Source organism: Trichomycterus rosablanca, chromosome 11 (genome assembly GCF_030014385.1).
Source record: "Trichomycterus rosablanca isolate fTriRos1 chromosome 11, fTriRos1.hap1, whole genome shotgun sequence".
NCBI classification, from domain to species: domain Eukaryota; kingdom Metazoa; phylum Chordata; class Actinopteri; order Siluriformes; family Trichomycteridae; genus Trichomycterus; species Trichomycterus rosablanca.
Window position 1 is genome coordinate 21,065,566 of NC_085998.1, and position 14,652 is coordinate 21,080,217.

The 14,652-nt window shown below is 41.4% G+C and overlaps 1 protein-coding gene across 4 annotated transcripts in view; it reads left to right on the plus strand.

Annotated features, from left to right (window-relative positions):
* Positions 1-14,652, plus strand: part of gnao1a (guanine nucleotide binding protein (G protein), alpha activating activity polypeptide O, a) — a 162,090-nt gene that overhangs the window by 130,163 nt on the left and 17,275 nt on the right. For all 4 annotated transcript variants that reach the window (XM_063005288.1, XM_063005290.1, XM_063005289.1 and 1 more), the window contains exons 5-6: positions 1,666-1,794; positions 9,417-9,546. In XM_063005288.1, coding sequence (XP_062861358.1) covers positions 1,666-1,794; positions 9,417-9,546 — 259 coding nt within the window. The remainder of the gene's footprint in view (positions 1-1,665; positions 1,795-9,416; positions 9,547-14,652) is intronic.

A 14,652-nucleotide genomic window follows, 5' to 3' on the forward strand; every position in this document is an offset into this window, starting at 1 on the left:
AAAAGGTATGTAGAGATACAGATGGACTACAGTCAGTAATTGTAGAACTACAAAGTGCTTCTATGTGGTAAGTGGAGCTGATAAAATGGACAGTGAGTGTAGAAACAAGGAGGCGGTTTTAATGTTATGGCTGATCGTTGTACGTTTATGTGGCCATCATAGTAGCATGGCGATTTCTTAAACAGTGCCGCTCGATTGGTTTCCAACCCTTGGCCATTACACACCGAGGTTTTCCCTGTCTCTCTGATATCTTTATGATAATATGAACTGTAGATGGTATATGCCCTAGATTCTTGGTTCAAATTAATGAACCATGACCCATCCTTGCTTGCAAAGAGTAAGATATTGGTGGATGCTCCTTTTATACCACACCTGCCACCAGTTGAACTGCTAATTGTGAGTCTTACAGCATCATATGACAAGTTAATCTGGTATAAAAAGAGTATCAAACACTACTGTTCACATACACACACAAATACACAGTCGAGTCACATTATTATGACCAGCTAATATCCAGAGTAACCGCTGTGTGCAGCACGGATAGCAGCTGGACGGGCTGGGAGTGACTCAATAAGGTCCTGGTAGGTCACATGTATCTGGAGCCATGCTGACTGCAGTGCATCCCACAGCTGCTGGAGGGTGCGTGGGGGAGCGAACACGACGATCAAGGTGGTCCCACAGATGCGCAATTGCGTTCTTGTCTGGGGAATAAGGCGGCCAGGGTAGTACTTGGAAGTTTTGGTCATGCTCTTCCGACTAATGTCAAACATTACTAGCCATCCGCCCTAGGGAAGACAATTTTACCCATGGTACTTTTACCCATGACAGCACTGAAGGATATATGTGCAGACAGCCTATCGCACACCTTATATACCACGCACTGCCACCGTCAAAAATAGGAAGTGGTCATAATAATGTGACTCCACTGTGTATATACAACACTATGTACAACCACCTATCTAATCAGAATTTACACACAATCAGGAGAGCAAACAACCAGCAAGATCACTGTCTGACAAACGAAATGGTTCAACAACCACACATCATCTAACGGGCCATGAGCAAGGCTCTCGCACAAGTGTTGGTCTGTGATTTTCCGATACCTGTACTTTCATCAGTTAAATAAAACTTCAAGAGACAGTAACCTAGTGGGTAGAGCTTTGGGCTATCAATCAAAAGGTTGTTGGTCTGCTATGCAGCCAGCATTAAGCACTTAACCCTGCCTGCTCAAGGGATGTCGTACAATAGCTGACCCTGCACTCTGACCCCAGCTTCCAAACAAACTTGGATATGCGGAAAAAGGAATTTTATTGTACTGTACACCTGCATATATGACAAATAAAGACCTTCTTCTTTTTCAAATGATATTTGATTTTATTGCATTTATAGAAAGTGTCCCATCTTTTCTGGAAAATTCTGTTTTGTCTTACTGTATGTAAACTGTGTGTACATCCGTTTGATTTCTGTATCTCATATTGCACTTGGCCACAAATGCTGCAATTAATTGTGATGATAAACTAATGCACCTACTGGAGGGAGTTCTTTGCTAAACTCACACCAGTGTCTTCCATTAAGTTTCAGAATGTTATTATCATTGGTGCATTGTTTAACAATCTCTCTTTCTCTTTCTTTCTCTCTCTCTCTTTCTCTCTTTTCTGTCCTCAGTTACTTAGATAGTTTAGATAGGATTGGTGCTGCGGATTACCAGCCCACAGAACAGGACATCCTGAGAACCCGAGTGAAGACCACTGGGATTGTCGAGACCCACTTCACGTTCAAGAACCTGCACTTCAGGTACGCTGCCTCATCCTCACCATTCACATTGTACGTGGCTGAACTGCCTGCTGCTGGCTGTGTTACCGCATTAGACATGGAAGCTCTGCAGCACTGTCATTTAGAGACGTAAGAAGATTAAAAACCAGCAGAAGAATCAAGTGGTTTCTTGGAACTTTATTATTTCATTAATCTATGGACGAATGAAATCATATTAAAGAGCTTTAAAGCCATGACAAGGGATGAGGAAGTCTGCTATCTAAAATGCAAAACCGCTCACTAGTCACCATGCTGTATTTCTCTCTCTGGAGCCTATCCCAGCTTTTCAATGGGCGCAAGGCACACAGTAACACCCTGGACGGGGCGCCAGTCCATCGCAGGGCACACACATTCACCTATAGGGCAATTCAGTGTCTCCAATTAACCTGACAGCATGTTTTTGGACTGTGGGAGGAAACCAGAGCCCGGAGGAAACCCACACAGACACGGGGAGAACATGCAAACTCCGCACAGAAAGGACCCAGACCACCCCGCCTGGGGATCGAACCCAGGACCTTCTTGTTGTGAGGCGACAGTTCTACCCACCGTGCCGCCCATGTCTAATGATTTTATCATTTATTATTGATTTTATTTAATTATTTTTTTTAATGCATTTTCTCCCCATTTTCCTCCCGATTTAGCGCACTCAATTTTGTCTTTCGCTGCTGAGAGATACCAGATTGAATCCAAGGAGAGCACGTCGCTGTACACGCCTCTTCCGACACGTGTACAGCCCTCCTCTTCTCGCCCCTGCATTCTGCACAGGCGTCTCTTCCGCCAATCAGGGTCCTTACACAGCGTATGAAGACCCACCCACCCACACATAGTCCGGCCCCCACCCTGCAGATACGGTGGCCAAGTAGTATCTGCTGCAGGCACTGCCAATTTTGCCTGCCAGATGGTGCCCAGCCGACAGGTGGCAACACCGAGTTTCGAACTGAGGGGTTCAGAAACTCTGTGCTAGTGTGCTAGTGGAATATCCGGCTGCGCCACCTGGGCGCCTACAATTTATTATTGACATTATAGAAAAGTATTAAAACCTTTTGATAACAACCCACGAATACAACTGCACACAAAGCTGCACACACATACGCACTAAAGGTGTTTGGGGTGTGTTTCAAATCAGTATTTTTTCTCTGTACAGGCTGCACTCTCAGAAATCAAGGGTCAACAACTGGAAATAAATGTTAACAACATTTTTAACTTAACTAAGCAATGACATGTATGTTGGTTATCGGTTAACCAGTTAACCAGGGCAGTTGTAGCCTGGTGGTTAAGGTACTAGACTAGTAAAATATCACTGGTTCAAGCCCCACCACTGCCAGGTTGCCACTGGTGGGCCCTTGAGCAAGGCCCTTAACCCTTAATTGCTCAGACAGCTTTGGATAAAAACGTCTGCTAAATGCCAAAAATGTAAATGTTAATCACCGACATCTCTAGTTGCAAGCTTGGTCAAAACTGGTCTATTAAAGCACCTATGTTGCAAATTTTTGGTCACATAACTTCCTAGCAGGGTCAAGAACTAGTAATATACACCGATCAGCCATAACATTAAAATCACCTCCTTGTTTCTACACTCACTGTCCATTTTATCAGCTCCACTTACCATATAGAAGCACTTTGTAGTTCTACAATTACTGACTGTAGTCCATCAGTTTCTTTACATGCTTTGTTAGCCTGCCTTCACCCTGTTCTTCAATGGTCAGGACCCCCACAGGACCACCACAGAGCAGGTATTATTTGGGTGGTGGATCATTCTCAGCACTGAAGTGACACTGACATGGTGGTGGTGTGTTAGTGTGTGTTGTGCTGCTATGAGTGGATAAAACACAGCAGCGCACCTGGAGTTTTTAAACACCTCACTGTCAGTGCTGGACTGTAAATAGTCCACCAACCAAAAATATCCAGTCCAACTCAAACAGCAGCAATAGATGAGCGATCGTGTCTGACTTTACATCTACAAGGTGGACCAACTAGATAGTAGTGTCTGATAGAGTGGACAGTGAGTGGACACGGTATTTAAAAACTCCAGCAGCGCTGCTGTGTTTTATCCACTCATACCAGCACAACACACACTAACACACCACCACCATGTCAGTGTCACTGCAGTGCTGAGAATGATCCACCACCCAAATAATACCTGCTCTGTAGTGGTCCTGTGGGGGTCCTGACCATTGAAGAACAGGGTGAAAGCAGGTTAAAAAAGCATGTAGAGAAACAGATGGACTACAGTCAGTAATTGTAGAACTACAAAGTGCTATATGGTAAGTGGTAGAAACAAGGAGATGGTGTTAATGTTATGGCTGATCGGTGTATATGCTAGTAAATATTCTCCAGAAAGGAGTCAAGCACCCCCCCCAGGTTAAACCAATTAATTCACTTACCACTTTTCTCTGATCTTGATGTGTTGTGAGTTTCTTTTAAGTTCAGGTTTCCTTGTGTGTGCGTGTGTTTATGTATAAAGAGGTGAAAGAGGTTAAACGCAGCTTTGTGCTTAATTCACTTGAACTTGCTTACCTTTTATTAAAGTTGTTAAAGGGCTCTAGGATGACGCGGTGGTCTGACGTGTTAGCACACCTCTTCAGAGTGTTAGAACTCGCGAGTTGGAATCTCACCAAACTAGCCATCCACACAAGCATAATTGCATGTGTTTGAGAAAGGAAAGGTTGGACAGGGTTACTTCTGTGATATGTGACATCTGGGACTTAGTGTTGTGGGAGTCACATTGATCCTAGCTTGGCTCTTCGTACTTGATAAAGCTCTGTGTGGAAACCCATCAATGGCAGGTGATAAGAAGCGGCCACAGAGTGGACACATGTAAGAGGGGCATATGGTGGTCTGAGTGAAATGCTGAACATGAGCAGATACTGAGTTTAATCTGGCTTCCAGATAAGCAGTCATTGGTGTCTTGAACCCTTCTCAGACATAGCCAATCTATGTCTGCGTGTCCGACGCTTGGGTAATAGCACCACCAATATTCAATCATGGATTCCAGCTGTGTTAAGCCAGTGTAATAGATTGCTGTGTCACCCGTGCTTTGCTGCGTAACCCAATAACTTAATGACCCTACATGGATTAAAAGTCTGCAAGTCTATTAGGTCCTGACGAAACCAAGCATGACACACAACCACATAAACGCCACCATGTTTGTGTTTGCTTTTTGTTCCTTTTTTCTATTTTCATGCTTTATCAGTGCTTTATCCTGGTTAGGGTGGGCGTGGCTCTTCCAGGAATCACTGGGCACAGACAGAATGCCAATCCATCGTGGGACCTCGGCCATCCTCCAAACATAGCTAATCATGCCTGTGTGTAGACACCTGACGAGTGCTGGAGATTGGAACCCTGGATCCTAGTGGTAATGGGCTAGCGTAATTCACCGCTGCACTATCCGAGTAGTGTTTGAGCGCCTAGTGTCAGACATAATAAGACCTTTGTTGTCCAGACGGTTCCAAAGAACATTATTTTCTCTTGCTTTGGCCAAAGCCCCGCAGAGTGGACACATGTCGGAGGGGGCATGTGGTGATCTGGCTCTTCTTGATCAGATCAGGGCTTGTGCAGGTGGTAGTGGATTCACATTAGGGAATTGGAAATGACTAGACTGAAAAATTAAACATCCAGAAAAAACATTTACACAATCTTGTTATCTAAAATACAATCACTTAATATAACACATGTTTTTAGAATTCATAAAATTAATTAGCTACTGTATTTAATCAGTGAATAAGTAAAGGCTAAAGGAAAAACGTACAGTGGTACCTTGAAACTCAACGTCAATTGGTTCTGGGAGTGGCGTCGAGTTTAAAAGGCGTTGAGTTTTAAGGATGTATAGGAAACCTTTTAATGTGTTCCATGGTCCTGTGGAACTGCATATACACCGATCAGCCATAACATTAAAACCACCTCCTTGTTTCTACACTCACTGTCCATTTTATCAGCTCCACTTACCATATAGGAGCACTTTGTAGTTCTACAATTACTGAGTGTAGTCCATCTGTTTCTCTGCATGCTTTGTTAGCCCCCTTTCATGCTGTTCCTCAATGGTCGGGACCCCCACAGGAACACCACAGAGTAGGTATGACATGGTGGTGGTGTGTTAGTGTGTGTTGTGCTGGTATGACTGAATAAGACACAGCAGCGCTGATGGAGTTTTTAAACACCTCACTGTCACTGCTGGACTGAGAATAGTCCACCAACCAAAAATATCCAGCCAACAGCGCCCCGTGGGCAGCGTCCTGTGAGCACTGATGAAGGTCTAGAAGATGACCAACTCAAACAGCAGCAATAGATGAGCGATCGTCTCTGACTTTACATCTACAAGGTGGACCAACTAATTAGACACTAGGAGTGTCTAATAGAGTGGACAGTGAATGGACACAATAAACTTCAGCATTGCTGTGTCTGATCCAGTCATACCAGCACAACACACACTAACACACCACCACCATGTCAGTGTCACTGCAGTCCTGAGAATGATCCACCACCTAAATAATACCTGCTCTGTGGTGGTCCTGTGGGGTCCTGACCATTGAAGAACAGGGTGAAAGCAGGCTAAAAAAGTATGCAGAGAAACAGATGGACTACAGTCAGTAATTGTAGAACTACAAAGTGTTTCTATATGGTAAGTGGAGCTGATAAAATGGACAGTGAGTGTAGAAACAAGTGTTTCAGTGATCAGTGTATGTTAGGCTATTGTAAAAGAATGGGGTTGTTTTTGACACTTATACACTAAAAATAAGTTTAAGGGTACAAATTTCTCAATGAAGGGCGTTCGAGTTTCAAATAATTTGATTTTAGGGGACGTTGAGTTACAAGGTACCACTGTATTAAAAAAGGTTTTTTTTTTAACCAAAATGTAATGGTATAGAATTGCCTGCACCAGAAAACCTTTTCAAAAGCTCGAAATAAGGGATGTTAGAAATTAAGTTTGATGCATTGCCCATGCAGCTTTAAAAATGAAGAAGCCTAAAACAAATCTGTTAATGTATGCAAGGCTGCGTTCATGCAGCAAAAAGCACTCGCTGGAACACCCAGTAAAACCTAGAAAAGCTGGAATGTACTTAGCTTTGACCTAGAAATTACACAATGGTGTTCCCCAGAGAAAATTGTATAGATTAATGCATTAGTAGTTAATTAGGGTTATGTTAATAGTTATGAGGGCGCTCGGGTGAGGCAGCGGTCAAATACGCTATCCCACTATGACTGAGATACGAGGTTTGAATCTCAATGTTGCCACCCGCCGCTCATGACATGATGTCCGAGGGGGGAGGCCAAAACAGACTAGCCATGAGGAGGTGCACTTTAGTGCTCTCAGTGTAGATCCGAAGCACAGGTAAAAATAATATGGTTTTATAAAATGTATTAGTCAGTGTATTATTATCAATAGAGAAATCAATTAAGAGCGTTTCTTTTATTATACTGGTTGAAGGTTTGAGTCAGAAGCCTGGGGCCACACACAGTTTGAGTAATGGTTATGTCGTTTAAGTCCTGATGTGATGCAGCTCACTACATAATTAGCAAGCATTTAAGGAGCTGCAGGATTTTAATAAAGGAGTTAAAACAAACTTTCCCCAGATCCACATTTAAAAAAGGACTATATAATTGGCTTTTTAGTTATGGTAAATGTTGTATAACAGCGGTCCCCTTCCTTTTTTGTACCATGGACCAGTTCATGTAAGACATAATTTCACAGACCGACAGCATCAGGTAGGATTTAAAATAAACTTATAAAGTGCATAACGATACTACTCACCAATGATGAACAATCAGTGGGAACGCTGAGCTTTTTTCGCTGCAACAAGACGCTCCCACCTAGGGGTCATTGGAGACAATGACACCTGAAGTGTGTTCCTTAAGTCCAGTCTATTCCGTAACTTTGTTTTGGCTTACGTGCACTGCAGAAAATCTGGCTTTACAAAGATATGATGTTGGAAATGGAAGCAGTGTTTTCATTGGTTGTGTAGCGACCTCTAAGTATCTTTCTGTGCGGCCCGGTAATACCAGCCCGTGGCCCTGTGGTTGAGGACCACTGTTGTATAATGTCTGTGCATTTAAAAAAAGAAGAAAAAAAAATACTCCACTTACCATATAGAAGCACTTTGTAGTTCTACAGTTACTGACTGTAGTCCATCTATTTCTCTACATACTTTTTTAACCTCCTTTTACTCTGTTCTTCAATGGTCAGGACCACTGCAGAGCAGGTATTATTTGGGTGGTGGATCATTCTCAGCACTGCAGTGACACTGACATGGTGGTGGTGTGTTAGTGTGTGTTGTGCCGGTATGAGTGGATCAGACACAGCAGCGCTGCTGGAGTTTTTAAATACCGTGTCCACTCACTGTCCACTCTATTAGACACTCCTACCTAGTTGGTCCACCATGTAGATGTAAAGTCAGAGACGATCGCTCATCTATTGCTGCTGTTTGAGTTGGTCATCTTCTAGATCTTCATCAGTGGTCACAGGACGCTGCCCACGGGGCGCTGTTGGCTAGATATTTTTGGTTGGTGGACTATTCTTAGTCCAGCAGTGACAGTGAGGTGTTTAAAAACTCCATCAGCATTGCTGTGTCTTATCCACTCATACCAGCACAACACACACTATCACACCACCATTATGTCAGTGTCACTGCAGTGCTGAGAATGATCCAACACCCAAATGATACCTGCTCTGTGGTGGTCCTGTGGGGGTCCTGACTATTGAAGAACAGCATGAAAGGAGGCTAACAAAGCATGCAGAGAAACAAATGGACTACAGTCAGTAATTGTAGAACTACAAAGTGCTTTTATATGGTAAGTGGAGCCGATAACATGGACAGTGAGTGTAGAAACAAGGAGTTATGGCTGATTGGTGTATATACTGTATATTATTTACTACCAAAACCATCCAGAAAAAACCTGAAAGTAAGCCAGTGGTCTTATGATTTTTGTATTCATGGGTTTTCCAGCCTCATATTTCAAAAACACCTAATGCCAATGGGCTTGTTTCCCACCCCGTCCCTATATGCCTGAAGTATGGGGGATTTTGAACATTACACAACCTGTAATGGAAATGCTGCAGTAAACCAGCTGCTGAGTGGAATACTGGACATGAGCAGCTACTGTTTTCAATCTACCTTTCAGATAAGCAGTCATTGGTGTCTTTTTTTCTTCTGGGTCATCACAGCGAATCATTCATGTCCATCCTGCCGTGTCCTGGACGTTCACCTCTGTCATACCAACCACCTGCTTCTTCTCCCTCACTGCATCCATCACATACACTTACATTCAGTGGTACAGTGGTATGGTGCAGGGGTAGCCTAGTGAGTTGAGCTTTGGACTATCAATTGAAGGGTTGAGAGTTTGAATCCCAGCTCTGTCATGCAGCCACTGTTGGGCCCTTGAGCAAGGCTCTTAACCCTCTCTGCTTCAGGGCTGAGCCTGTGCTCTGACCCCAGTTTCCAAACATGCTGGGATATGTGAAGAAATAATTTTGTTGTACTGTACTACTGTATATGTATATATGACAAATAAAGCCATTATATTCCTTTCCCCTCTCCTTTGACGTCACTAGGTGTGAATGTACTGTATAGTGGCTTGGAGCATAATCACACTGTGTCATATTCTCACAGGCTGTTTGATGTGGGAGGTCAAAGGTCAGAAAGGAAGAAATGGATCCACTGCTTTGAAGATGTGACCGCCATCATCTTCTGTGTGGCTTTAAGTGGATATGACCAGGTCCTGCATGAAGATGAGACCACGGTGAGATACACACACACACACACACACACACACACATCACTTTTTACTGCGTCCTCTCTATAGTTTACACGTAAATCAAAACAGTGGTTGTGTTGTTGCACACAGTACTAACACAGTTTCATTAGAATTCTTCATTTTAACAAACAGACCAGTCCATACAAACCAAACTTGTCAGATGAGGTCATGAAGGTTTTTGCTCTATTACATACCTTTGTGTTGTGTTTAAATAAGTACTAGGGATTTTCCAAAATTTTCTGCACTTTTATATTTTGGTTGGAAACAGTGAGGGTGGGAGGAGTAGTAATTGGTCGTGTCTGAGAGACTGAGAGAGAGCTTATAGTCCGGATTTAGCGACATCTGATTTCCACCTTTTTGGACCACTCAAAGAAGCTTTAAGGGGAAGAAGATTTTCATGTGATGATGATGTGAAAGCAGTGGGGCATCAGTTGCTAAGCACTCAACCAAATACATTTTTGCTGATGGCATTAAAAAGTTGGTACGACGCTGGGAAAAATGCATTGGAAGGAGACTATGTAAAAAAGTGATGTATAAGGGTGCCCAGGTGGCGCATCGGCACACCAGCGCCAAGATTTTGACCGGACTATGTAGGTGGGGTCTTCAACAACTGTGTAAGGACCCTGATTAGTTGATAGAGAGGCGCCTGTGCAGAGTGCATGGGTGAAAAAGAGTTCTGATAAGGGCTGTGTGTGGGTCAGGGGAAAAAAGGGAGAAAAATGCATAAATAAAATAGAAAATAAAAGTGGACTCTCAGGTGGCGCAGCGGTAAAATACGCTAGCACACCAGAGCTGGGATTTCGAACACATCGTATCTCACACATCTCAGCTCTGCCATCCGGCTGGGCTGGGCGGCTATATGAACAACGTTTGGCTGTTGTTCATACAGGGTAGGGAGCCGGATAAGGACCTCATAACTGATGCAATTACGACCTCTGCTGGCTGTTTGATGGCGCCTGCACAGAGTAGAGGAATAATGCTTATCAGGGTGTGTCTATCCATGCGCAAGGCTGATCTGCATATGAAAAAGGCAGTCGGTACTGCACTCGTGTTGGAGGGGACGTATGTCAGTTCGCTCTCCTCAATCAGGGGCGGGGGTCAGCACCAGTAGAGAGGAAGCGTAACACAATTGGGTAAAAATTTAACGCGCTAAAAATCATGTGAAAAAGAGAGAAAAGACATAAAAAAGTGATGTAATTTGTTTTTAAAATTCTTAATAAATAGACTTTAAAAAGGTGCGGAAACTTTTTGAAGAACCCTTGTATTATATGTTGCCAGATTCAGCACAACTACAGACAATGTATTATATCAATATATAATTTTTAACTATACTTAAAATATATTGATCAGTTAACACTGTTAAATAACAGAATAGCAAAAATGCTTCATAATATGAAAGAAACTGTTAATCAAGAAAACAGTGCTTGCAAGAAAGCACCTGGACGATCCCCAAACCTTACAGGATAATGTTCTATGTATGGAACAGCATGGACATTAAGAGACGTACTGACATATCTAACAAAAAGCACCCGAACTTCAGCGGTAAATAACGAATAAAGTCGTTTTTTCTTAATATTAACACCTAACTTGACTGGCTGGTCAAGACACTTGTTTTATTAAATATCACCATTGGCACTGATGTTATTGGTAGCTGTGTAGCAAACAAGCTAACATTAGGTCAGTGGCTGCTTTGTCTCCACTGACCCAACACCTAGTCCACATGTAAGAAATGAAACAAATGTAAAAAATTCTATGCACTCCAGAGAGTAAATTATTTAAAATCAAGGTCTTGTAAAAACAAGGAGGAGACAGAACTAAATGCTAGTAGGTACATAAAACCCTGTGAACAGGCTACAATTAGATTTCTATATAAAGCTGAGAAAAAAAGTAGGGCCTCTAGGGTTTGGCCAATGAATGTCTAAAAGACTAGCTTTTGGTAAATATGAGAGTTAGAGCATTCACTCTGAAACAAACAACTCATAGCCACGATAATACAGTATTAAAGCTTAACATGGATCTGGATTGTAATTTTTGATTTTACATTCAAAAAGCTACATTCATGATGCTTATTAAATAAATAATTGGTGTTTATGTTTACATTCTATTAAACCATCTAAACTCTATTCCAATGTTCATTTGGCTCTGTTGGTTTTACTGCACTACTAAAAAAACCCACAAGGGTCAAGTAGCTCTTGCCTGTCAATATACAGTACAGTTTCAGATCTTTTGACTTATTTTAATATAAGATAAACACAACAAAAACACAAAAAGCAGCTTTTACATGATTTCACTTAAAAGAGTTTGTCCTTGTTCCACCCTTGGCAATAACAATTGCAATCAAACAATTACCAATTTACCAAGTGTACATTTGATGATCTTTGATGAGCTGTAAAGATGCAGCACATGATGTTAATACACAGTTTATTAAACATGCTGGAAGTGCTTGCTCTACTGTCTTGTATTGTAATTAAGTAAATCATTTGTAATTACCTTGGGTAATACTTTATTAAAAATGGACTTTATAGTTAGTTATGGGATTTAGTAGTTTAGCTCGTTAACTGTGACTTAAACATGGCAGGCAGATTACCAACACATTCCATCTTCAGAAACCTAATATGCTCTTCAAGTTCATGTCTGAATGTTCATTTGTATGAATAAAACTGGTGAAAACCAAAATTTAAGGGGACTCCAATGGCACAGTGGTGAAACCTGCTGGCTCTCCACTTCACACATGTGGGAGGGGGAGAATGTTAGGTACGGCCCTCCTCGGTAGGGGTTTGAAGCACTAGAGGAGATACAACTAGGATATGACTACATAAGGAGAAAAGGGGAAAATGCATAAAAATGGGAAAACAGACTTTATTCCCAAAGAACAAATTATCAATATAGCTGAAATATGAAGTCATGGCTGAATTACTAAACATACCACAATGATGTAAATTCACAATGAAAATTTTCACATAAAGTTGAAATCAGCCATAAAAATTAAAAAATACTTTTTCCATGAAGTAATTGACAGTCCATTTTCTGTAGATGGTGTTTTTTTCTCTTTATGCAGCTAAAAAGCATTTGTATTGAATGCTATACTTAACGAGAAAACACATTCATGTTGTTTACACTCTACACGCTTAAAACAATTTCAGGCTCGCATTCAGATGATAAAACATCATAATTAGGGCCCTGCTAAATTAACAGGAAAATTAGCTTAATTTCATGGACCTTAATTTTTAAAGAAAAGTGCCACATTTCATGGCAGTCATTAAATTACACTCATAAATAGAATGATAGAATAAATGGAAGCTACAATACACAGCACAGCCTACCTTAATAGTTGAATGTAAATCTAGAACATACAGTTACAGTGCGTGGCTTCATGTCTCAAATACAAAAATACTTGTCCGTGTTTTCACACACACCCCTCTGGGTCCTCAGAATTGGTTGGGGTTTTTCCAAAGTCAGTAAGTATAGTGAATAGTGTTTTTAGCTGCTTTACACTTCGACAACTTGGACAATTTGACTAAGTGGATACTTAGTGCTAACCGAATTGCCGTAGGATTGTTAGGACCACCTCATAGTACAAATTATAATAAACAGTAAACATGAGGCACTTGAAGGCTGCGCAAAAACAATCAAAACGTTAAATCACTAAACACAAATCTTACATTTAGAATTTTACAGCAAATTGCATATTACACTGAATCGGCTCAATTTACGGTTCACAACCGTGAATTATGTATGGCCTTATTCATAATATTTTAATTGGTTTTCCTGCTTTGAGAAAAAGTCTCAAGATTTACAGCTAGATGAACTGTAGCAGAGAGCAGCATCAGTCTGTGAAACGTCCATTAGTTGAAATGCTGCTGTACTGAAGGGATGTGGTGTTGTAGCAGCAGAAAGCTTGCAAAAGACGGAAGCAAACCCTATTAACTGTGGACATTACCTAAGAGATGATTGAGAGTGGGAATACTTGCATACTGACGTGTGCACTCTCTGCTCTCTCTCTCTCTCTCATCCATTCAGAACCCTTTTATTTTATTGCATCTTTTGTCCTTGGCTATAGAGCTTAACAGGCAGATTGCAGATGTAATAATGCCACAGGAAATTACACACAGTTTGTTAGTTTGTCTTGAGACTCATACTCTGGTCCACCTTTTCAGCTATCTAGAAATTGAAACAGGCTAAAGCAGGAGGTTTTCTCCTTTTCCTTAAGTGAGACCTTCTAGTAAGGCTCATAATGTTGCATAATCTTTCTAGTAAGGCTCATAATATTACATAATATTTGCATATTATTTTCTGAAATGTCTATGGAGATCTGCTATAAAGAGATCAGTCTCCACTGTGTTCTATTCCTTTTCTACAAGGCCCATTTCCGAAAAATAAGTGGGATGTTTTTGTAAAACGCAATAAAAAAGATCACGGCGATGTCTTTTCTTATTAAGTCTATGATTATTTCTGCCTCATTCTTCACATGCTACAACAGCGTGGCTTTGCAGATACATAGTGTGTGTGTTTGACTGACCTGCCTGCAGTCCAGATCTGTGTCCTACTGAAAATGTATAGTTGAACATAAGGAGAATAAGATTATGGCAACCATGGACTCTTGAGCAGCTGAACCTTTGAGAGTCTTATTAAAAGGAAAAATCATGGGACACAGCGGTAAATGCACCTCTGTCCCAACTTTTTTGGAGTATGTTGCAGGCATTAAATTCTAAATGTGTTTAAATGTATAAAATACAATCAAGTTGATAAGTGAAACCATAAAAAATCTTTTCTTTCTACTTTTATCAGCTACATAAAGATTTAAAAAATAATTAACACATCACAAATTCTATTGCATTTTATTGCATTTTACAAAACATCCCAATCTCATCTCATTCTGATACACACGTGCAACCACAGACGAACAAGCTCCTAACATTAACACTGCATCCTCCTCTGCACACGCGACTTTCACGTCCTTTTTCCTCTGGATCCTCACGTTTCCTCGCGCTTTGGTACCTGGATCTGCTAAACCTGTTTTTCACCCTAGCTGTGGGGAGAGTATGCCAATAAACTGCACTTTTGTAGGTTTGTGTGTATGTGTGTATATGG